This window comes from Antechinus flavipes, chromosome 1 (genome assembly GCF_016432865.1).
Source record: "Antechinus flavipes isolate AdamAnt ecotype Samford, QLD, Australia chromosome 1, AdamAnt_v2, whole genome shotgun sequence".
NCBI lineage: Eukaryota > Metazoa > Chordata > Mammalia > Dasyuromorphia > Dasyuridae > Antechinus > Antechinus flavipes.
The window spans coordinates 82400531-82426316 of record NC_067398.1 but is presented as its reverse complement, the minus strand read 5'-3'; the positions used below and the strand labels follow the sequence as shown (position 1 = coordinate 82426316).

At 41.0% G+C, this 25786-nt stretch overlaps 1 protein-coding gene across 2 annotated transcripts in view; it reads left to right on the top strand.

Annotated features, from left to right (window-relative positions):
- MAPKAPK3 (MAPK activated protein kinase 3) overlaps positions 1 to 23125 on the top strand; it is a 93214-nt gene extending 70089 nt beyond the window's left edge. For both annotated transcript variants that reach the window (XM_051985747.1, XM_051985755.1), the window contains 9 exons: positions 492 to 631; positions 6686 to 6750; positions 7521 to 7600; positions 8668 to 8791; positions 14047 to 14122; positions 15484 to 15608; positions 19716 to 19801; positions 20463 to 20543; positions 21446 to 23125. In XM_051985747.1, the coding sequence (XP_051841707.1) occupies positions 492 to 631; positions 6686 to 6750; positions 7521 to 7600; positions 8668 to 8791; positions 14047 to 14122; positions 15484 to 15608; positions 19716 to 19801; positions 20463 to 20543; positions 21446 to 21598 (930 nt within the window). In that variant the 3' untranslated portion in view covers positions 21599 to 23125. The remainder of the gene's footprint in view (positions 1 to 491; positions 632 to 6685; positions 6751 to 7520; positions 7601 to 8667; positions 8792 to 14046; positions 14123 to 15483; positions 15609 to 19715; positions 19802 to 20462; positions 20544 to 21445) is intronic.
- Positions 23126 to 25786: the final 2661 nt, after the last annotated feature.

The window sequence follows — 25786 nt, the reverse complement described above, 5'->3', positions numbered from 1 at the left end:
CACACAAACACACACACACACACACACAGAGAGGCTTCAAAAATGGGGAGTACTTCCAGTGTGTAAAGTCCAGGGGTAAAATGAGCTTCTAGGACAAAAAAGTTTCTAAGACATAATAGAGAAAGTAGAGGGAAATCAGGAGTGAAACCTAGAAAGCAATGAAGAAATTCATTTCAATACATATTTATTGTATACAGAATATTGGGGGATATGTGGAGTTCAGTTAAGATATCAACACAGATAAATATAATATGCACTACTTACTGAGTATCTCAGAGAAATGCTATGTGAAATCCAAATATTAACTTATTGAATCAGTCTGGGAGGCTCAGGTTCAAACAGAATTTCTGGACAAAAGGCGGTTGCCCTGGGAAGTCCGTGGGTTTTAGAGCTGGGGGTAAAGTTGGCAGAGGCACGGGGGGAAGGGAAGCAGCAGGGACAGTGTGAATATTTGAGTGTAAACCTTTCTGTGCTCTTCTTCTTCTTTCTAGCTCCTGTATGACAGTCCCAAAGCTCGGCAAGAAGTAGAGCATCACTGGCAGGCCTCAGGTGGACCCCACATTGTGCGCATCGTGGACATCTATGAGAACATGCACCACAACAAGAGGTGCCTCCTGATTGTCATGGAATGGTGAGGTCCCCATGGTCTGACCCTGAAGCTTACACTCCCTCCTGCCAGCCAGGTTACTCTGGGGTGGAGGGAGAGCAAGCAAGGAGAGAGTAACCATTAGGAAGGGTAGGGAGGATAAGTGTCCTGGATATCAACTTTGTCTTTACCCTTCTCTAGCCATGGGAACTGAGGAATGTCAGACACTAAAATGGTAGAGCTGGAATAGCCTTGCAATAGAGGCTTCTCTGGATCTCCCCAATCATTAGCGTTTTCCCCAAACACCCCAACATCATTTTGCACTTATTCTGCATTTCTTTTATCTAATTGTAGCTATGAATATATTTTTCCTCATTAGAATGTAAGTTCCTTGAGGATAGAGTCAGTCTTCTTTTTGTATCCACAGTACCTGGCACATGGTAGGGATTTAATAAATGCTTATTTAATAAATGCAAATAAATTGAGTTAAGTAGAATATCATAGAATTTTGCAGTTGGAAAGTATCCCAGGGGCCATCTAATCAAATCCATGCCCAAAAGAAATACCAACTCTAACACAATTGAGAAATGCTCATCTCATCCAAATTTTGCTGCAGATCTCAAAGGAGGGGGAACTAACCCCTCACCTCCCAAGGCAGTCTGATCTGTTCATTTTTCCTGGTTCTGCTCTCTCAGATCAAAGAGAATAAATCTAATCTCTGTCTTCCATATGAAAGCCCTTAACTTCACTCCCTTACCTGTGTTTTCTCCAGGTTAAACATCCCCAATTCCTTCAATCAATCCTCATAGGACATGGATTCAGGGAACTTCACGACTTTGGTTACCCTTTTCTGAACATCTACTTACCAGTGTCCTTTCTAGGCTTAGGCACCCAGAACTGAATTTTAAATGTGATCCAACCAGGGCATAGTACTGAATTGACAGTCACCGGGAAGTTGAACCTGCCTTCATACAGCCCAAGATTTCATTAGTTTTACTGGCTGCTTTGTCACACTACTGAACCTGCACTCCTCTTAAAAACAAAACAAATTCCCAAATTGCCATCTTAATTATACTTTCCTCATTGCTGCTTTTTGGACCTACATATAAGACTTTATATATTTGTGCCTTTTGAATTTTTATGAAGAACAGATTTCCAAGGGTTCAGAGGCAGGATAAATAGCCTAATATTCTCTAGGAGAAGTTAGCCCAGGAGAAATGGGATAAATAAAATTCTGAAGATAATAACAAATTCCAATGAGGAAGAGAAAAGAGGAAATTGAAGAGCTCTAAAAAGACCAATTTGGATGTAATAGGAATTAATAAAACAAATTGAATCGTAAGCAGACACAGAGCAGATGAAAACATGAACAGGTAACAGAAACAGAATGAATACAAACATGTGGAGTTGCTCTGTAAAAATAGTGTCAAGGGTGCTTAAAATCAGAATGAGACAAGTCTGGCAAAGAATTAGAAAGAAAAAGAAAATTCCTAGGTAAAGTAGGGAGATGAGATCAGGAAGTTCTGTAAGCACTTAGATAATCTTAAGGAGTCTCCCATCATGGGCTCTGAGGAACAGTACCCTCCAATCTCCCTGAATCAGTACTCTAAGATCTCTGAATGGCTGTGTAAAATGAGAAAGACATTGCAGATTTGGAAGGGCAAATGTTATAATTTCCAAAAAAAGAGAAAGAATGAATATGAAAACTTTTAGGCTTGTCGGTTTAGCTTCAATTCTTTGACAGAATTCTAGAGCATATATTTTTATTTTCAAAATATCTGTAAAGATAGTTTTCAACATTCACCCTTGCAAAACTTTCTATTCCACATTTTTTCCCTCCCTTCTCCCCAACTCCTTTCCTAGACAGCAATCCAATATATGTTAAATATGTGTAATTCTTCTAAATATATTTCTACATTTATCATGCTGCATAAGAAAAATCAGATCAAAAAATGAGAAAAAAACATCAAGCAAACAGCAACAAATAAGTGAAAATACTATATTGTGATCCATATTCAGTCCCCATAGTCCTTTTTCTGGATGCACATGGCTCTTTCCATTACAAGTCTATTGGAATTGGACTGGATCATCTCATTGTTGAAAAGAGTCACATCCATCAGAGTTGATCACCACATAATCTTGTTGCTGTATACAATGTTTTCTTGCTTTACTCACTTTACTTAGCATCATGTAAGTCTCTCCAGGCCTTTCTGAAATCATCCTGCTGATTGTTTTTTATAAAGCAATAATATTCCCCATTCACTCAGTTTCCAGTCTCTTGCCACTATAAAAAGGCACACATACATTTTTGCACATGTAGGTCCTTTTCCCTTTTTTATGATCTCTTTGGGATACAGATCTAGTAGAGATACTGCTAGATCAAAGAGTATGCACAGCTTGATAGACTTTTGGACCTAGTTCCAGATTGCTGTCTAGAAAGGTTGGATCATTTCTCAACTCCATCAACAATGTATTAGCGTCCCAGTTCTCCCACATCCCCTCCAGCATTTATCATTATCTTTTCATGTCAGTTTAGCTAATCTGAGGGTATGTACTAGTACCCCAGAATTGTCTTCATTTGCTTTTCTCTAATCAATAGATATTTCGAGTATTTTTATATTGACTAGAAATGGCTTTAATTTCTTCATCTGAAAATTGTCTGTTCATATCCTTTGATCATTTATCAATTGGAGAATGACTTGGATTCTTATAAATTTGAATCAATTCTCTATATATTTTAGAAATGAGGCCTTTATCAGAACCCTTAGATGTAATTTTTTTCCTCTAGAACATATTATTAAAGGGATAATTAAGAGACACCCAGAAAAGAAAAATTATTATTAAGACTACCAGAGTGATTTTATCTCATTTTTCAGAAAGATTCACTAGATTGAGAGCCTAGAGGAAGGACATCAATGTAGCTTGCCTAGATTTTAGCAGAACATTTCTAAAGACATTGCATATTTTTATGGGGTAGAGGTGGAGAGATAGAGACATGTAAAATAGACAGATTGAAGAGTAGTCATTGGTTTTTCAAAGTCATATTGGAAGACCTTTGGTGAAATGTCACAGGACTCTTTTCTTGATCCTATGCTATCCAACTCTTTTCTCTGTAACTTGGATAAAGATATAATGAGATGCTTATCAGATTTGCACATGATTCAAAGCTGGGCCAGACACTTATCATATGATGTAGAATCCATAAACATTGCATTCAGTCAAAGAAGATTAAATTTAACAGGGATGGATGTAAACTATTAAGCTTGGGTTTGAAAATCAAGATGGGGAGGCTTGGTTAGATAACACTTTTCCTGGAAAGGTCTCCATATGATTCAACAGTGTGATATGGAAATTAAAAGAAATATCATGATCTTAGGCTACATTAAAAGAAACAGTGGTTCAGAATGAGCAAGCATGAACCCAGATTACTGACTGCCAGTCTAGCTGGCCCATCCCCACACTGTGTCATTGCTTTGAAGAAGGGTATGAAGAAGCTGGCTAGGCTCAGCTGCATGACAGTTTTTCCAATTGTTACAGATTTGAAATAACTTTGTCTATAGAATCTGTTACATAATGTCCTGTTAACTGGAAATCTTCAAGTATAAATCCTTTTAGACTTCCCAGTAGTCTTTTCATTGTGATAGTAAGATATTACTTAAGTTACTTCAGGAGATCTCCTAATCTGTTTTTTCTGTGTAGATCTGTGCAATACTGTGATGTGATGAGAGTTGTCACTATTCAAAAGAGAGAGCATTTCAAAGCCTTCACAAGAATTTAGCCTACCACAGTGTGGCAAGCCAATCATATACATTTCCCAAACATTAACTTCTTCCTTTCTAAATTTCCCATCAGTTTCTGTTTCGTACAAGAATACTAAAGTATTTGGTTTAAATGTAAAAAAGAAATGTTTTTTTTTCCACTAATAACATCTGTCTTCAAACACTTGGGGTGCACATTTCTTTTAGATTACAAAATCCTGTATCACAAACTGTCTTTTTGACATTTCAAGCCAGAGATTACAGAGACATCTCTGTTAAAAAAAGAGGCATAGTGTCCAGTCTTGCTGCATTCTGCCAATATCTAGAATATTATGTTGTATTCCAGGCACTCCAATGTAGAAAGGGCATTCCTTAAACTGAGATAAGCAAAGGTAACCAGCATAGCGAAGGGTCTCCAGTTCATGGTACATGATGATCAGTTGAAGTACTGAAAGTGTTTACCCAGGAGAAAAGAAGACTTTGTCTCCTGGAGAGATGAGAGTTGTCTTTAGGTGTTGAAAGGGCTGTTATATGGAGGAGGAATTGACTTGATTTGTTCTATTTTGTTTTAGAAATAGGAACTGAGTTATGGGTGAAAAATACAAAAGGACATATGATATAAGAAAAACTTTTTAATAATTAACCCCTATTCCAGAATGAAATGAAGCACCTCCATGGCTAGAGGGTCTCCTTTATCTGGAAGTCTTTAGACAGAAGTTGTTGAGTATATTGTAGAGAACTTTGTTTCAGTTATGGATTGAACTAGCTGGACTTGACACTTTGTCCTCAAGTCTATGATTCATTCATGATTTGTTGGAACAACTTCTTCCTAAGTTCTTACTTGACTTTCAACTGTCTCAGTCTTCCCCACTTCCCCCACTGATCTACCACCCCACCAGCCTCACTGTCGTTATCCTTCCTCATTTTTTTCTGCTTTTCCCATGTCCTTCATCCTCGTGTTTCCTATATATTGTGTGTCTTCTCTCCTCTCTCCTTTTTCACCCAGTTCTTTTTCTCTCACTCTCACTGAGTTCTTAATCCAATTTCAACCAGCTCTGCCCCTTCAGACCCTTTAGCAAGTGTTGGTGAGTTGTGTTTATATATTGAAAGCTTTTGAAAGGAAGAAAGATGAAAATTAATCTATCAACAAGCATTTATTAAGTGCTTATTATGTTCCAGGTACCATGCTATGGTCTAGCAAAGGAAAACTGAACACAGCCCTTGTCATCAGGGAGCTTACATCCAGTGATATTCATATATGGAAATATCCAAGATACTTACAAAGTAAATACAGGGTAACTCCAAGAGGGAAATGTCATATTGGAAGGGGGAGAAGGAGACTAAGAAAGGCTTTCTGCAGAAAATAACTTTGAAGGAGAAATTAGGGATTCTAAGAGGCTGAAGTGAGAAGAGAGAACATTCTATTCATGGAGGATGGACAGCTAGGAGATGGAACCTTATATATAAGGAACACCAAGTACACCAATATGGCTGGATTGTAGAAAGTAGAAAAGGTGGTAATGTATAAGGATGCTGGAAAGATAGGAAGAATTCATCTTATAAAGAGTTTTAAATTCCAAAAAGCCTTTATTTAGATCTTACCTGGAGATGATAGGGAGTCACTGGAGGTTTATTGGATAGTATAGTGATGTGTAATTGGACTTTAGGAAAATCACTTTGGTGGTTATGTGGGATATGGATTGGCATGGAGAAAGCAGAATAGGAACTTGTGAGTGGAAATAAGGAAACATGCACAAGAATTACTGTGAGGATAGGAATGTCAACATTTGGCAAGTAATTTAATATGTGAGATGAGTGAAAATGACAAGTCAAACATGTACTTTGACATTGTCACCTGACTGCCTGAAAAGATGATAATGCCCTCTATGGTTTCAGCCATTCTCAAATACATTGAGTTTGAGATGTCTCTGAAATCTCTGGTTTGAAATGTCAAAAAGACAGTTTATGATGCAGGATTTTGTAATCTAAAAGAAATGTGCACCCCAAGTGTTTGAGGACAGATGTTATTAATGGAAAAGAAAATGGACTGCTTGTCAGAGCAGGCTCAAGATGCTCTCAATCTTCTGTCCCTGAGCCTGAGGTCCTCAACTTCTCTCCAATGGCAGTGGACCATTGACCCTGGAGGCCACTGTTCACTGGGGCCTGTCTTTTCCTGAAAAGAACAGAGCAAAGAAAAGGGAGAGAGACAAAGAAGCACACAGCCAGAGAGACATACAGACAGAGACAGAGAGAACAGAACAAAGACACAAAACAAAAAGCATAGGGTATTCCTACTCTCAGCTTTCTTGGCCTTCAATGATGGATGTACCCTCTCTTGCAGCATGGAAGGTGGTGAGCTTTTTAGCAGGATCCAGGAGCGAGGCGACCAGGCTTTCACAGAGAGAGGTATGAGACATCTGACAGGCCTCCCAGGAAAGTCTATGGCAGGTGCCAGTTTTTGACTGCCCTTCAATGTTCTGACTTTCAGGCCAGAGTGAACCACTTTTCTCCCATCTTTTCTTTTCCTCTGAAGTGCAGAGGAGAGAAAAAATCAAAACAACATTTATCCAACATCCCTTCTGGGTCTTCTGGACCCAAATTCTCTTATCTTATTATTTCAGCCCATGCTATTCTTCAGACCCTTTTGATCTGAAAAGGTATGGGCTTGGGAGAAGTTTAGACAACTCAGGAGCAAACTTCTCCAGGGGAGTTTGGGGAAAGATTGGGTGTTTACTGCTCATTCCTTTATTATGAAAGCATCTTTGGCCTCCCCCAAAGTTCCATTTGGGAGTCCTCATCAGAATGAGGATCCTGGCTCAAAGGGATTATGGGATTAATACCCCACAAGGGCCATTCTTAGGACTTATGCAGGGGGGATTCCATTTCACTTCTACTTGATAGTAAATGTACATTGCTGTGAAATCCTTAAATATGTTCCAGCAGGCGTCTGAACCATGCCTTTGAAGAGTCTTATATGGCCTTTGTGCTCATAGACTTAGAAATAGGACCTGGAGCTAACTTTCATTTGACCAATTTGGACAGTTTCTCTGTTGATCTGGGTAGGTTGGGTTTCCCTATCATAGTACTGGGATTTTGAAGGATTGGGGGCCACAAGGAACTGAATTTAACCTGAACATTTCATAAATGGAATCAAACCGATTCATTTATATCTCCAGAGGCGTCGGAGATCATGAGGGACATTGGTACAGCCATCCAGTACCTGCATGCCATGAACATTGCTCACAGGGACGTCAAGGTGAGAGCTCCTAACTTCAGTGGTGTCAGACTCAGAGAACCCTGATGGTTGGTACATGTGCCAGCTGCTGGAGGAGTCCTGGAACTGGCTCAACCTTCTCAAGGTCTGAGATTGGTGAGGGCATCATATTTAGACTTAGCAACCACCAGAGAAGTTTAGCATATTCTCTATTGGCAGACATAGAAGCAAGAGATGATAGATTTTTGTCACCTTGAGGATAGCCCTGGGACCTCTCATTCACAGAACTTTTGTGGTTCTCTGTGACTCACAGGATAAAATCCAAACTTTTTCAATGAACAGTCAAAGTCCTCCATAATGTGACTCCTGTTCAATCCAATTCAGCAATCATTTATGTGCAGAGAACTATGCTATATCCTAGGGGAATTACAAAGTATAGTGTTTATAAAAATTCTCTAGGAGTTCATAGATAACTCTAATTCACAACATTACATTGTAAGTACAAGAATTCCATAGCAATATCCTACTTGTACCTCACAGAACAGTAACCAACCTTATCTCCTGCTACAGCTCAAGGTACCCTCTGTTCCAACCAAACTGATCTATTTACTGCTCCCCATTCCCATTCACATCATTTTCCCCACTTCTGTATTTTCACTTTCTCCATTTTACCTGCTTGTGCCCTTCTCTCTACTGCTCTAAATCTTATTTTTCTGTAATGCTTAGCTAACATCTCATGTCCAGGAATCCTTCCCTGATTGTCCCTGCCCTTCGATAATAGCTCCTTTCCCTAAACTTCTCTCTGAAGATCTTCTCTATGCTCTTCTTCATAATAGGGGCTGCCTCATATTGGTAGTCAAAGACTGGAGGTAGACTAGGTAGGAATAGAGCTGACTTTGTGAAGGGCTGGCCATTATTAATTGTGGCTTTAGGGGAATGGAGAGAAGTGAATATTGATGAATGCTATCCAGCAGGCGTTCAAGCTCACATTCATGAGTATAAGTGAATTTTCATCTATTTTCTTTCCATCCTGATGGGAGGGTCTATGATGGGACCCCCTTGCTCCCTTGAAATGTGTTACATCATTGTTTTTTTCTTTCCTGTCACAGCCAGAAAATCTACTCTATACTTCCAAAGGGAAAGACTCAGTGCTCAAGCTCACAGACTTTGGGTTTGCCAAGGAGACCACCCAGAATGCCCTCCAGACACCCTGCTACACTCCCTATTATGTGGGTAAGTTCTAAGCAGCCAACCCCCTACCAATCCCTACTGCCTAGGAGAAGAAAATTCATGGAATAGGTACAAGATCCTAGGTTTTAAAATTGGAAGAGAACTTGGAGCCCCTCTAATCTAACTTCCTAATTTTACAGATGAGATGACTAGGTGAGAGTCAGAGAATTCACATGCCTTGGTCATAGAAGTGGTAAACAGCTGAATCAGAATATGAAGCAGAGTCTTCTGACTCTAAATCCATTACTATTCTGTATCTAAGAATGTATCTTCGGTATATCTTCTCTTCCACCAAAACTAAGGCAAAGAGGACTAGCTCTTATCTGGACCTTCTCTGAGGAACAAAAGCTTCAGCTACTTAATCTGTCTCTTTGCCTTCTCCCCACTGCCGTCTTGGTGCTAAGCAAATGCCAAAGTAGCCACATGTATTGCAGTTACAACTTATCATGGGATGGTCAATTGGTTAAACATCCAAGTTCTGTCTTCAAGGAATTTTAGAAAAGTTTTCCCATATTTGACTCCTATGATTTAAAACACTTCAGTAAATTGGTATTCTGACTCGTTTAGGTTCTCCCTCTATCATAGCAGATCTAAAACCATTCACAACTTTTCATCCTAAGCAACCTTTGATCATATCTTCCCATAAACTCTTTTGGGAGCCTTCATGTCAATACCAATAGCACATACAAACTGTCTTATCTCTATCCTACAACATTTCTGTATGACTAGACTGCCTTTATTCCAGTCATACATTTCTTGGGTGAGATCTTTTATCCCACTTATTGGTAATATCCCGCATTCTGTCCAGGAATGACTTTTCATCTCTCTGTAGCTCTTTGGATAATCTGCAACTAATGTTTTGGAGATGGTGAGAGTCCATGATTTTAAGTCTTGTAGCATTACCTAAAGAATAATGCTGAAAATATGGACTTTAGTTTGAAGGGGAATCTTGGGGTCTGTGGAGCTTCCCCAAATTAACAGTACCTTTTATGTGATTGAGATTTGTATTCTCCTGAACCAGCTCTAAAACCTATCCATCTAAGATGCATGGGCCAGGTAGAATGGGCAGGCTTGATGCAAATGGCCTCAGTTTGGTCATCTGTCGGTATACTTGGTCTGAAGTACTTCTCTTCCTGCATTTTTTTTTTGTATTCTTTTTACTTCTTCATACTTTGTATTGGGGTGCTAAAGATGAGCTGAATGTCCCACGAAATGATGTTTCATGCTTTGTTGCCCCTGCACATGTGGTAAAATCAATTCCTCCCACATTTTTTATCTTTCATTCCAAGCAGAAGCCATCTTTTTATTTTTCAGCAACTTCTTTTTTATCTCCTTGTTATGTTGAGAGTGAGAATGTCAAGGTTGATATGATCACTTCAGTTTTTCTTCATTGGACAAATCTCACATTTAGCATGCCAGATGTCAAATTAGTGTTTAGACAGTCCAGAGCTGTAGCATTCTTAGTATTCTTTGCCCCATCCCCTTTTTTGCCACCATTACTTTCACATCAGCAGAGGGCTACCCCAGCCTAAAAGCTGTTGGTATCTTTCTTGGTTTCATGGATTACTGTAGCCAAAGAATTTATTACTAAATGGCCAGCTTTCTGGTGCTGAGCTTCTCCTCACTTAGCAGGGCTGGTCCTCAGAAAACAGACACAGTCTGTCACTAGGACTGTAATTGGAAAACAAATAATGAAAAATCCTGGCTCTGAGTCACGCTTTTGAAATGTGGTAAAAGAATCTCATCAGCCAAAAGGGTTAACACCAAACTTGGGATGTGTTTTTCATACTTTTAAATTCCTGTCTGAAATTTATATTATGGAAAAACACACAGGATTCTACCTAAAATAAGACCTGGACAGGAAACTCATTTTAGTGGTGAGAAGAGGTGGGGAAAACAAGAATGACAGATGGGGGAGGATGCTTAAGGTTACTTATCTATCTAGCAGTAGAATCACGACTGGACCCCCAGACTCCTGATTTCTTCTTCAGTATTCTTTTCACTACAAGAAGCAGACTCATCTTTTTCTTTCCTTTTAACCTGCTGGGCAGTTTTTGTGGGCTGTGGCAATGACTTAGTCCATAGTCATCCTGCAGAGAAAAGCCTGAGCAGGAAACCAGCCCTGCTTCTGCATTTGTGTCGAAAGCTTGGGCAACTGAGGTCTTTGTAACCCTGAAACCTTAATGGTTCTTTTTCATGAGGCACATTCTCAATAGGGTGGTTGGGAGGGGGAAAGGGAAGCACAGAGTCTCAGGGGCCTCAGCCTCAACTCTGACTTTTTGAACAGCAGGCTTTTCCCATTCCCTCAACACCCACTCATTCTTTTCAGATCCATTGATATTTGGAGAGATCATGATTCAATGTTCCCAGGGCATTTCTGTCTTTGCTTTTGAGTCTTAGGAAAAGATGTTACTTTTCTCAGATCCTAACTTTTCCTAGTGTTGATTTGGTTTATTAAATGTGGGGCATAAGTTAGAAGCCAGGAGTTTTGTTATTAGTCTTTGTGACCACCTTATTTGGGATTTTCTTGGCAAAGATACTGGAGTGGTTTGCCATTTCCTTCTCCAACTCATTTCCATATGAGGAAACTGAGGCAAACAAGGTTAAGTGACTTGCCCAGCAAATAAGTGTCTGAGGCCAGATTTGAACTTGGGAAGATGAATCTTGCTGACTTCAGGCCTGGCACTTTATCCATTGTGCCACTTAGCTTCTGGGTTCAAATCTCTACTCTGATGATTATTTGCTGTGTTACCAAGTAAATCTCTTACCCTTTTCTGAATCTGTTTTCTTAGCAGTTGAATGAATATAACATTCTCAACCTTCTCAACATTATTATGAAATTCTCTCTGAAACTAGCTCTGAAAATCCTATATGTAATAAGTATGGGGGCAGTGTGGGGGCAGGTGTGCTCGCTCTAAGTGGTCAGTGATAGGTTGTTTGATGAAGCAATGGATAGAGTGGCTTGAAGAAACTCAGCTAGAATCAGAAGACCCCACTTTATTGAACAGATAGAGGAGGGGTTTTGCTGTGTGTTATTGATTTCTTCTCCTTGCAAAAGAATTTCCTAAAGGTTCTTCAGGTTTTGTCTTTCATGGAACATGTTCTTCCAAAACATCTCCTCTAGGATTAGCTCAGACTCAAAGAGCCCTCCCAGAGTTACAAAGACTTGTTGGCTTCCTCAAAAAGCAACAAAGTGCAAAGAAGAGATGGGTGTCAGAAATCCTGATTGGAGATATCCCTTTGCTGGATGGACTTGGACATACTCCCCTGCAAACCTCCAAGCTTCAGCTTATTTTCCACCCTTAGGCCATACCTAAGATTTCATCCATGGAGAAGCTCATAGTATAAGAACCCCTTGAAGATACAGACTGACAACTCACTTATAATTTATAGTCTCAGTCTGTCTGGTAACACAGGTTATATATACTGAGAGGCTATCCCTCCCTCTGCCTCATCACCTTTTTATTAAATAGCTTATGTGATAAATAGGGATGATAATATTACTTATCACAGAAGAGTAAAAAATGTTTGTAAACCTTGAAAGTACCTTAGAAATGAGAGTTATTTATTTCATTTGGTTCTCAAAAATTTGTGTTAGTGACACAGTTAAGACTTACATTCCAAATTTACTAGATTAGATTAGGAGACTGGCTCTTAAAAATTAACATCACGTGAATTTAAATTCCTTTGCCCTTTCTCTACTGACCCCCACCACTCACCCATAGAATCTGTGGGCATGTGGGTCAGAGCCTTCCTGCCCAGTTAGCACTCCCACCTTCTTCTAGGTCACCTCTGCCTTCTACCTTCCCCCTCAACTGCTTGGCACATCAGCTGGAATCCCTCTTACACTGGAGGAAAGCTTGATTCTTGTCAGCCAGCCCCAACAGACGGTTCTTGGCAGCATCTTCCAACTGAGCCACTTATCTGAGCAGAGGAGACTGGGTCTATATTTAAACCTATTTTCCCCCTTCCCTATTTTTGCATAAATTTGGCAATAGTGAGAGACACTGCATGGGCCTAAAACAGGTTTCCCACTTGAATCTAGTTTAGCATCTTCATCAATTCCTCTGGATGCTCTTATTCATTAATTCAGCAAATTAATCAGCAGATATTAGGCATTTGAGATGCATAGTCACTGGATCCCTGTTGGGAAGCAGGAGAAAATTAAATTGGATTCATTTCTTGCCTTCAATGAGCTTATGGTCTGATAGAGAAGGAGATATATAATATATTATATAATATATTATATAAATATAATACAAATTAGAATAGAAGAACAACACTGATTCTTTTGACATTGTGTAGCACTTGATAGTTTGTAAACCAGGCTATGGATATTATTACTTCCTTTGGCTCTTTCTTTAAATCTTCTTTTTTATTTATTTTCAATATATATTGTTTTATGAATTATGTTGGGAGAAAAAAAATAAGAACAAACAGGAAAAACCATAGGAGAGAGATAAAAAAAACAGAAAAAAGAAGTGAACATAGTATGTGTTGCTTTACATTCTCCTCCAGGTTTCCTGGTTGCAGATTTTCTGTCCAAAGCCTATTGGGATTCCTTTGGACCTCCTTTGGAGCTTATAGCATCCCTGTAAGCTGGGAAGTATGGGTAATTCTAATGCTATTTTATAGGTGAAGAAATTGAGGCTTGGAAAGGAGAGCCACTTGTCCAAAACTATATAGCTAATAAAGAGGGTCTAGTTTTCTGAGGGGTAAGATGTAGATGGAGTGCTAGATGTAGAATCAGGAAGATCCGAATTTGAATTCTGCTTTAGACACTTAGTAGCTATGTGATTTTTGTCTAGTCATTTATTCTTTGCCTGCCTCAATTTCCTCATCCGGTAAAATGGAGATAATGATAGCATCAGCCTCCCTAGATTGTTGTAAGAATCATATGAGATAATACACAGAAAACTTTGCTATTTAACATACCATAGAGATCCCATTCTGATTCCAAATCCAGCGTTGTTTTCCCTAAACCATAACTGCTTCTAAATATAGAAGAAAAATATAAACAGTTAATAAAATGTATGTGGTATGTTATGTGATCAGCTGAAGGAGCCAACCCTGACCTCCCTCTATTTATTCATACTTTAGGACCCTCAGGTCAAAACAAGATGACCAAGGATCTGGCTGGCTGGCTGTAGTAGGGGTTTGTGTCCTCAAGGACAGCTTTTCCCATTGCAAGAGTACTTGTCCGGTATGAGTTGGGGTGGAAGCTCACAGCACATCCTTTTGGTTTTGTTTCCTTCTAGCCCCTGAAGTGCTGGGTCCTGAGAAGTATGACAAGTCATGTGACATGTGGTCACTTGGGGTTATCATGTACATCCTGTGAGTATGGGAAGCAGCTCTGGGGGTTTCCACTTGGTATGAGTTTCCCTTACCCAACAGTTTTCCTTTCCCTCTCTCTCCTCCTTTTTCTTAACTTTCCTTTCTTTCTTCTCCTCACCACTTCCCTTTTTTTCTTTTCCTTCATTGCTTCTTCCTCCCCTTTTTTCTTCTTTTTCCCCTCCTTTTTCTTTCTCTTTCTTCTCCCCCCTCTCTCCTCCTCCTTGCCTTTCTTTCTTCTCTTCTCTCTTCCCTTCCTTCCCTTCCTATCTCCCTCTGTTTTCTTCTCCCCATTTCTACCCCACCTCCCTTGTCTTTCTTCTTTTTCTTCCTAACATTGAACTAGGTAATGGTTTGCTATAGCCTCAGGAATCATGGACCTGGAGTCAGAAAGGTCTAGGTCCTATTTCTGTCTATATTCCAAATGAGCAGGGTGATCTCAGGATCTTTTCCTTCTGGACTTCATTTCTCCTATTTGTAAAATGAGAAAATAAGACTACATAATAGTTGACCTCAACTCTTTATTATTATTTTATTTATTATATAATGTCATAATAATATTATTATTATTTATTATATTAACCTTTTATGGTGGAAAACCTTTCTCAGTTTCCCAGTGCCTTAATGCCATACAAACCCTCCCCAAATAAATGAGTCTCATTTATGCTCCCCTGCTCCAAGAAATAGATTAGATATATCTTCACATCCTGGGATTCTATTCACCGTCTCTAAGAGTACTGAATTGGGAGTCACAGGACTTGGATTCAGATCCCAGTTGGCCACACTGTATGACCTCACTGGACTTAATTTCCTTGAGGGTCTTAGATTAAATGACCTCTCAGCTCCTGTCCAGCTGATAAACTGTTGTATGATTTGTGGAACTCTTAGCTTCTCAGTGACCAAAATCACAGGATGTAGAGCAGGAAGGAGCCTCCCATCCTTCAACAGAATTCCTTATGCAGCATTCCCAAAGAATGGACTTGGAGCCTCTGCTTACAGACCTCCAATGCTGGGGAACTTTCTACCTCCATTTTCAGACAACTTTCATTGGTTGGAAGTTTCTTCTTAGATATAAAGTCTTGCTACTTTGTAACTCTCACCCAGGTACTCGTTCAGCTCTCTGGAGCCAAAGAAAACAAGCTTAATCTCAAAATGTTCATATTACTCTTTAGGGAATCTTATTTCTGGTCCCATCCATCTACCCTTTTCCTGTAGCTATGTAAATACTCTTTCTTGGGTGGGCCACCCATGGAAGGGGGCATAGATCAGCTATGTGGGTATTATTCCTTCCCTCTCCTCACTAATATCCCAACCTTTTCCCCCACAAAGATAAAGCTTAACAATTGCATTCGCTTTTCCCATAGTCTTTGTGGCTTCCCTCCATTCTATTCCAATACTGGCCAAGCCATTTCCCCTGGAATGAAGAGAAGGATTCGAATGGGACAATATGGATTTCCCAATCCCGAGTGGTCTGATGTCTCAGAAGAAGGTATGACCCTCTGCTGTATCTCATCTCTATATAAAATACATTCACTCTCTCTCTTCTTGATACCTCCTACCAATTATTATAGTTATAAGAATCTTAACCGTACTAGCTAACATTCATATAGCACTTATTTTGTAGTAGGTAGTGTGCTAGATGCTTTACAATTGTTATATCATTTGATGCTCATAACAATCCTGCAAGATTGGTGCTGTCATATTTTATAGATGAGGAAATTGAGACTGAAATGACTTGTCCAGGATAATAGTAAGTATCTGTGGCTAGATTTGAATTCAGAACTTCCTGACTCCAGGCCTAAAACTTCATCCGCTGTACTCCTTTGCTCCCATAATGTGGGAATTATGAGATTATCCAACAAACTTATAGTAAGCATTTCTTATGTGCAGGCCACTGTGCTAGATTCTGAAAATATGATAAAAATGCAAAGTCCCTGCCTTCAAAAAGTTTATATTCTACTGGGAGGTAAAAAGGACCAAAAGGTACATAAATAAGTCAATATTAAATACAAAGATGTTGGGTGGGTGGGGAGTGATATTTAATAACAGATGAGGATCAGAAAAGACCTCATATAAGAGGTAGCTCCTGTTTTTAAGTCTGGAAGGAAGCTTTCTGACTTGCATCTCTTTGGGGGAAAATAGTTCTGGAAGCACAAATGGAACCCAATCGTGAAGGGTTTTAATGATGAACAATGGAGTTTCTAGAAATACTAGGAAATCCCTGAACCTTCTTGAGCAGGGAATGACACAGTTAGATCCATGCTCTAGGAATATCTCCTTGGCAGCCCTGTGGAGGATATATTGGAGAGGGGAAAGACTGTAATCAGAGGGGCAAGGAAAGAGCTGCTGCAGTAATCTAAGGCAGATGTGATGAGGACTGGCACTAACTGGTAGCCTTGTGAATAGAAAGAAGGCTGACAAATTTCCAAGGTGCTGCTGAGGCAGGATCTACAACAGATCGATCTGCTCTGGGGTTGGGGATGAAGCAGAAGGCAATCAGAGTCGCAGACCTTAATGCCTGGAAAGATGGCGGGAATCCCAGAATGGGATTACTGGAATGATGTAGAAACAACATGCCATGGTGGGATTCAGACACTGTGACCAGAGCAAATCACAAAGACTCGGTTTTCTCGGCTGTAAACTAGAGGTTAGGTTTGCCCTGCTTACCTCATAAGGAATTTGTTAACAGAGTTCTCTGCATACCCCAAAGCATCATCTAATTCAATCCCCTCATTTTTCACAGGAGAAAGCTGAGGCACAGAGAAAGGGATTTATCTGAGATCACACAGCAAGTTAGTGACAAAGCCATAATACAAGTGTTAAAAGTCCTAGCTCTTTAGGGGACTGGACTGCTGCTTTTTTTTGGGGGGGGAGGTTCTGATTTAATAAGCTTTCATAACTCTTAAATCCGTGTTTTTTCTTTGAGATAAGTTTCTCTCTTCTTTCTACTCTTGGGTTGGGGCAGAGGGGATGTTGAATGCCCTAGAGAAAAAGATGAGCTTTTTTACAGGCAAGATGTCTTATTCAGCCCTGGAAGAGCATAAGGTATGGTCTGGTTTAATGGGAGCACTCTGCTGAAATAACCCACAGGCCATATTCTTCTCTCCATTTGAACTGCCACTGAAGCTAAATAAAAAGCTGGGGCCAAAGGCTCAGCCTCTCCCTTCCCCCCAAACCCAGGCTGGTCACTGGGGGAAGAGCAGCAGCTGTAATATTCTGAACCTGGGAGCGGGGAATGTGGTCTGGTGGCCACTGCCCTTCCCCAAGGACCATAGGGACCAGTAATTTCCATTTAAAACCAGAACAGCCACCTACGATGCCAACTAAAAATAGAGAAAAGCAGCAGGGTGGGGTGGAAATGCCGCCAGGCAGGCAGAACACCTGTTTCTCAATTCCAGATCATTGGGTGGCTGGACATGTAGCTTCCTCTCTCTCTGGGTCTCATTTTCCTCATCTGATAAATGCAGTAATAGATTACAGAGAATTGGAGCTGTAAGGGACCACAAAAACCATCTAGTCCAACCCTCTCTTTTACAAAGACTATGCTTTTACCGTTGGCCAAGCTCACAGAGCTATTTTGTGGAAAGCTGGGGTTTGAATTTCAGTTTCAAAAAGCACCTGCTATGTACAAGGCACTGGGAATTCAAAGATAAAAACATCAGGGGATACAATGTGAAAGCAGATAAATTAAAACAAGGTGATTCTAGGAGGGAGAAAGCATTAACAATTGAGCAGTCTTGTGTTTTTTCTACTAAAATACCTGCCTCTGTCTGCCTGGCATGTAGGTAGGTGGTCCAGTGGGTAGACGCTGACCTGGACTCAGGAAGACCTGAGTTCAAATGTAGCCCCAGACAATTATGAGTTTCATGACCCTGAGCAAATCATTTAACCCTACTTGCCTCAGTTTCCTCATCTGTAGTGTGAGCTAGAGAAGGAAATGACTAACCACTCCAGTATCTTTGCCAAGAAAACCCAAATGAGGCCACAAAGATATGGATATAATTGAAATGACTGAACAACAACACTGTCCTACCTAACCTTATAGGGGTGTTGTAAGGATCAAAAGCGGTAATAGATGGGAAAGAACTTTGTTTGGAAAGTATAAAGCACTATAGAAATGCAGGGTAGTATTTATCTCTTGTTTGCTGGCAATAGAACTGGGGCACAGCTTAATCCTGTCCATGGTTCAGTGGGGCAGCAGGGCCCCTTCAATAATACAGCTGATTGGGAGCTGGGGGGTCAGATCTCAATTCATGCCAACTTTCTAGACTGACTGACTTTATAAAATTTATTTTCTAGGGAAATCACTCAACATGAGGCTAAACCAGAACTGTGTTATAACTAAGAGCATTTATTTGGCTATATAAAAAAGCATGCATAAGTGAATAGTTTTGGTGCCCATGTAGGAGTCATCAAAGGCTGAGACAATGGTATTTGGTAGAGTCATGGTGAGAAAAAGCCCTGGGTTCTAGTCCCATCTCAGCCACTAACTTGCTAATTTCCCATCCCTGGTCTCACTTTCATACTCTGTTAAATGAAAGAGTCAGAATAGTCTCCAAGGGCTTTCACAGATATGATATTCTTGGATAGACTTTGGCATTCTGTACTTGAGCCAAAGTCAGAGGCTTTTGTCTAATCTCTCTTCCCTCCCAGGGAGGTAAGGCATTGGAGTTGCTAGGGGAAACCCTGGCCACTGTTATCCTTAATCTAACACTGCCTCACCCTGTAGGGAGAGCAGAGAGGACAGCTGTCCCTTAAGTCAGCCCAGCTGGCTTCATGATCCTTAGCAAATCTAAGTCTCTCCAAATCCAGTCTCCTCCCTTATTGTGTATGTGCGTGCGTCCCATGTCTCTTTCTCGTGAGAAGCCCGGTGCACACCCTGAGTAGATAGTGGTTCTCAAATTACCTTGACTTTCAAGGGAAGTAGGGGTCAGGTAAGAAGATATAAAGGTGATCTAGAGCAGGGGAGTGGGGGTGGGGGTCATACTGAGATCATAGATTTTTCTTCTGAGACTGTATTATAGGATTATTGACTAAAAGAGGATTGGCTTTTTTGATCCAATAGAATTTGAAAGTATTCAGGCAAGGCAGATTTTTCCCACTAGACTGGGAAGAAGACAGACAGGCTAGAGGTTAAGGATTTTCTGCAAATAATTCATGTGTGAAAGTTGTTTATACTTGGTCTGATCACTAATATTTGAGTTTTCATTGTTCTCCCTCCTTCCAAGAAGTTTCCTGTAGCGGTCCAGCAAGGAGAGGTCTTTGGAGGAGGAAAAGGAGAACTTGGCTTGTACAATATTGAAATGTTAATGAACAAATCTTTCTTTTTCTTTCATTCTCTTTTTACTGTTTTCCTCTTTCTTTCTTCTTTTTCTCTCTGGTCTCTTCTTTCCTTCTCTCTTTCCTCTTTTCTTTGCTCTCTCATATATACTCTTCTGTCATCTCTTTTTTCCTCTCTTCCTTTGAATTCTCTCTCTCTCTCTCCCTCTCTCTCTCTCTCTCTCTCTCTCTCTCTCACACACACACACACACACACACACACACATCATCATCATCATCATCATCATCATTTTTTCTCTCTTTTCTTTTCTTCCAGCCAAGCAACTGATCCGACTCCTGCTAAAGACAGAACCTACTGAAAGAATGACCATTGCTCAGTTTATGAACCATCCTTGGATTAATGTGAGTTCATTCTTCTTTCATCAAAGGAGTGACTCAAAACACTCTTGAGTATTCATCCCTAGGCTGAGAGAGCCATGTTCACTTCATAGCAAAAAAGAGAAAGACTAGCAAGTAACATCCTCCTGTATCCTGGGGCCAGGAACATGGGCCCCACACTTTGTGCTCTTATCCTTGGCCAAGGGTGGAGAATATGAGGCTTGATCTCAAAGAGGGAGAAATGAATGCAGTCATGCTTAGTCTTTTGAGTATTGTTAATAAGCCCCAAGCACCCCTGTACATTGAAACCCATATGGGAGGGCCGAGTTAATGGGGAAGTTAAGAGGTTTAGTAATCCCAAAAGTTGAGCAGAAGCCCCTAGATTTTTCTTTCCACTGGGGTAAACACCAAAGACCCAAACTGAGCAATAGCAGGTATTGGTCTGACCTTCCCTAGTCAATGCTTAGAAGAGGAAGTGGGAATAGTGTGTGAGAGGGTTATAGTAGAAAGAATTCCATCCCAAGAAAATAGGAAGTCTGAGTGTCCAACCTAGTTTCTCCACCCACAAGCTATGGGATGTTGGGCAAATCACTTCCTGGCCTCCACAGTGTGAAATGAAGGGAGTGAACAGATTCTTCAGAGTTCTCTTCCAGCTTAGACAATCCATATGCTCTGATTTTTTCAGCAATCAATGGTGGTACCGCAAACCCCTCTTCACACTGCCCGAGTCCTGCAGGAAGACAAAGACCACTGGGATGAAGTGAAGGTCTGTTTCTCCTCACTACCCCCCAAGGAAATAGGGCTTTGAGGGGGAAAGGCTGGGCCTCCTGGATTCTAAGCTAATAACAAGGCTTTAGTCGGTGGATTTGTCTGAGGCTCTTAGGAGTCTGGGTGGGGGTTTTCTCTAACAGCAGACCCAGACTCTCAACTCTAGGTAATTGCTGAAGGCCTTGAGCCAGGCCGGGAGATTGTTGTAATAGCATAGACTGAGAACAAGAACATTAGTATCCAGCCCAGAACAGCCAATCAATCAGTCAATCAATAAACATTTATTTAGAGTTTACTATGTGTCAGGCACTAAGCTAAGTGCTAAACATACAAACACAAAAGGGAGATGCTCCCTGCCCTGAAGCAGCCAGCAGAGAGTAAGTGATGCTATTGCTGAAATCACAGACAATCATTGGCTGATGATTGGCCAGAAATCTACCATGTCATATGATATCCAGGTGAAAGACCTAGGAACATTTAACCCAGAGAAGAAGAGATTTCAGATTTCAGAGATTTCAATATATGTTATCACATATTTTCAAGTTTTCATATATTGAGCACAGATTTAAGCTGTGTATGTCCTCCAACCCTTACTATCTAAATTCATATGAATGCACAGTACCAGACCTTGGATTACCCGGTCTGTGCTACCTGCCTCCTAACAGAGAGGTGATGGGTTAAGGATGCAGATTGAGGCTTTTGGGGGACACAGTCAATTTAGGATTTTTGCTAGACTATGCATATTTGTTAAGAAAGGTTTTATTTTTTTTTGAACAAGAGGGAGAAAGATAGATTTTCATTTTTTTTAATTTTAAATTTTTTAAATTTCCTTACTAATTTGTTTAATACAGTATAAAGTATACCCATTTCCCCTTTTCCATCTTTGTCTCCTGATTGCAGGAAGAAATGACCAGTGCCCTGGCCACTATGCGGGTAGATTATGACCAGGTGAAAATCAAAGACTTGAAAACCTCTAACAACCGGCTCCTGAACAAGCGACGAAAGAAGCAGGCTGGTGGTTCCACATCATCTACGGGCTGCAACAACCAATAAGGAGAAAGAGGCCTGAGGACTTAGGGGCCGGGGGCACTGAGGGATGTCTAGCAGCCCAGCGACCAACTTTATCCTCCCCATCATTTGGGGCATGACTCAGGCTGGGCCTTGCAGTGTTGTGAGCCAGGCCTGGCAGGCGCAGAGCAAGGAGAGATTCAGATTTCTGCCAAGACTCAGGACAATTAGGTTTTAGGGCATTTGGCCTTTTAAGTGAAAATGTTTTTTTTTTATTGTTTGTTTAACAAAGTGTGGTATGGGACTTAAAAACTGTGGCAATAATGATGGTATTTGGGACTCCACAGCTTTAGCCATGCACCAAGGCAAGAGGGAGAGGGTGGGGTCAAAGTTTTTAGTTGGTTTTTTTTGTTTGTAGCAGCAAGAGTTGGTTATTTGGTGTTGAGTGGCTATTCTCCAGGGTCTTTAAAAGGGCTTAAACTTCTCATGTTAGTGCTTCCATTACTCCCTAGGTATTTTCTCAAGAAGAGAGGAGCCTGTCTAGTTTGAAATACCATTGCAAAGCAAAATACCTTGAGGAGCTGGAGCAAATCAAAACTGGGCTTTCTTCTTCTCCTTCTTCTCCTTCCCCTCCTTCTCCTCCTCTTTCTGTTCCCCCCCTCTCTCTCTTTCTTTCTCTCTCTTTCTCTTCTCCTTCCTTCTCTCTCTCTCCCTCCTTCTCTTCCCCTCCCTCCCTCTCTCTCCCTCTTTCTCTCCCTCTCCCTTTCCATCTCTCCTCTCTCTTTTCATTTTTATAGGTTTTCCTAACCACACTAAATCTATTTTGGAAGCTAAAATTCCAAATTTCACTGTTGTTCCGTCCATTTTCCTGTCCCTTCCCGGCCATGAAGATGAGGAAATTGTCAGATGGATAAGGGATCTAGGCTGCACAATAGCTCTAGAACAGAGCTGACACCTTCCCCAGTGCCTGAGAGGCAGCCTGAGTGCTGCCTGAGACCCATGATTTTTGAATGGGTGGTCACTTCATATCCCTCTCAGCTTCCTTTCTTTCTGTCCCTTCTTCCTCTTTTTTCTCTATTTTTGCTTTTTCTCTTAAACACTTTGCAGAATTTCTCTTCAGGCCATGCTCATTCTCTTCAAATTGTTTGGAACTTTGGGTGGAGAGAGAGGAGGAAACTGGTGGCTGTTGTGTGGGGAAGGGTGGCTGCTTGCTTTTCCTCTGTTATATCTCTAACACTTAGCCAGCCCACCTTACCCCAAAGGACACTTTCAGGTAGAAGAAAATCTAAGAAAACAGGCCTCCATTGTAGCTCTCTTGCCTTACCCTGAGCCCAAACGATCCCATATGATTCTTTGCTCATCTTGAAGTTGTGGGTTTACCAGGACTAAAGTAACCCTGTGTGCTAGGGTTTACCTGGTCTTTGTCTGTAACTGAATGGCGGGGCTGGGCTGAGGGGATTCTGAGGTGAGTTTGGAGAGAGTCCTGGGGGTGAAGGATGCTTTTAATTCATTCCAACTTTGCCAAATGTCACTGTGACAAAATACCAGCTAAATTCCTTTGTCTAAACCAAACCCAGGGAGAAAATGGACTGTTTTCTATGCATATTTATGCAAATTTGGTTTTTATCTTCTCCTTACTCAGGCCCTTGTTTGGACTAGAAGATGACATTATCTTCGTGTGTGTGTGTGTGTGTGTGTGTGTGTGTGTGTGTGTGTATGTGTTGGGGGAGGTGTGTGGGTTGGGCCATCCTGCTCTGTTTTAATCAGATGGTGCCTTTTCTGAATTAAAGGTTTGGCTTATGGCCAAAGGGCCTGCTAATTAAATTTTCAGGAGAGTTTGAAGGGGTCAGCCTGGACTTCCAGAGGACACAGGTATGATTTGGCTCCTTACACTAGAGGATCTCTTAGCAGCGACATACAAAGTCTGCCCTGCATTTGCTGCAAGGAAGCTTCAGGTGGATGGGGGTAACCTGGAGCCCTTTTCCTGGCCTGGGCCCCCTGACGTTACCAGTTCCTATTCAAAAAGCCATTAGGAGTTTCGCCTACTGATTTCTATTAAATTGTGTTTTATCATTTTCCACCCTGAGTCCTGTGTATTCCTTTGACCTTTCAGCCATGGGCTTAGCTGCTCTCCGTTTCCTAGAGTAGGTTGCAGCATGATGGGGAAATGGGGCTGGGACCCTTTCTGCACTATGACTCCCTACTAGACATCCCACCCGGGCATTTTGGGGAGTCACCGTCTCAGGGCATAAGCTGGGTGTCCCTGCTGAACCTAGCAGAAGCAGGAGTAGCCCCAGCAGCAGCTTGGCGTACCAAGGTCAGTGAAATTAAGAAGTGTGTATGTACCTCCCACCCACACTCCCCCCCACAAGGATATATAAATATCTCTCCCCCTCCCCTGCTGAATGCAGTACTGCTGACTTCAGGGGCTTCCTGCTGTAGCTCAGAGCTATTTTCAGCAGCTGCCAGATTGCATTTGGCAATAGGGATATTGGGGAGGCAGGGACAGGTTGGAATACACACACACATACACACACACACACGTGCATGGGCACACATGCATATTTTATTTTTAAAATCACAGAAGAGGCCAGACAATCAGCTAACAATTTGATATCAGTGCCTACAGTCATCCCCAGCTGCCTCCAGCCCTCATGAGAAAGATCTTCCAAGGAGAGGCCTGATACAGAATCCCAAGAAGGGAAGGCAGCTCTTTGTTGAATGGTTTGAAAGCAGATCTGTCTGGAGGCTTGATAATGCCATTGATAATGATAAAGATTAGATTAAGGTCATTCTAAGGAGCAGACTACGGGGATCCCGGATGTGGTGCTATCCAAGGTGCTGCCCCAGGTTTGAGGAATTGGCTCTGACATTCTTAGCTTTGTGATAATCTTGACTTCCCCCCTCTCTTGTTTTGTTGCCTCATCAAGACAATGATCCTTCTTCCCACTCACATTGTTATAAGGAAAGTACTTCATTAACCTTAAAAGTGATATAGAAGTAGGAATAGTTATTAAACCTGTCAGACCACTCCATTCAACTTCTATTAAGCTCTATGATATGCCCCAAGGATAAAGAGACAAATCAAGAGTCCTTCCCCCCCAAAGAACTTACTTCCAATTGAGGTGATACAAGTACCCAGAGAAAGAAATAAAAGATACTCCTACCAGGTGGCACCTGAACTAAAGACTATAAAGATGGAAGTGAAGACCAGTATTCAAGTATAGAGGACAAAGCCCTGGACCTTGAGAAGTTTATGATCTAGGAGTTTAAGCTGTTTGTTTGCTTTCTTTATAACAGTCCTGTGACATATAGGTAGTGTTATCCCTGTTTTACAGATGAGGAAACTAAGCCTGAGAAAAGAAAATGATGAACTCCTCCATCCCAAAGCATGCAAGTATTGGTGCCAGGTTTTTCTGGTCCTTTTTGGTCTCCCCATGTCACTATGCTGTGTGGTTGACCAAATTTTCACTACCACAGCTTCAGCCCCCTAGAACACCCCCTTCCCAAACTCAATAATAATTCTGTCTTAAACTGTTCTCATATAGTTACAACAGCTTCTTTGGGGGCTAATAGGGAATGTTACTACATATGTGTGTCCATCCTAGCAAATATGGCCTTCAACTGTTACACCTCCTGTCTGTCCTTCAATAATAGCCCCTTTCAACCTCAAACTCAAACTGTGCACTAACTTTTCCTAAACCCACTCAGAGTAGACCTGCCTTCCCCTCCTCTTCAGCTCCATTCCCATGCATTGTATTTGAGTTTAAACAAGAAAGTTTTAAAGCTATAGACTGAAGATCCTTAGAAGCCCAAACCCATTCCTTCTCTTCGATACTTGGTCCCAAACATATTGGTAAACCTTGAGCCTGGTTTTAGAGCAGTAAGTAAACACTGTGGACCAGTGCTTGGGAGGCAAAACAACTCCTAGTTCTGTTCCCTCTATATAAACAAAGTGGGCCCCACTCAAACTTCCCACTGGATTGACCTTTCAAATCCCCATCACCTTAGCAATTCACTCATAGGGGCTTGGGAATCTGAAAACCCGAGTTCCAAGCCTGACTGCCCCTCATTGCTAAAGGTAATTCACTTAATTTTTTTGATTTGTATTCTCTTTTTTTTCTTCCTTTTTACTTTTAAGATTCTTTTTGAAATAAAATTCTGATTTGCAAATCAATCAATTCCATTCATTCAAAAGGCAAGTAATATGATGTCAGTTATGCATGTGAACTC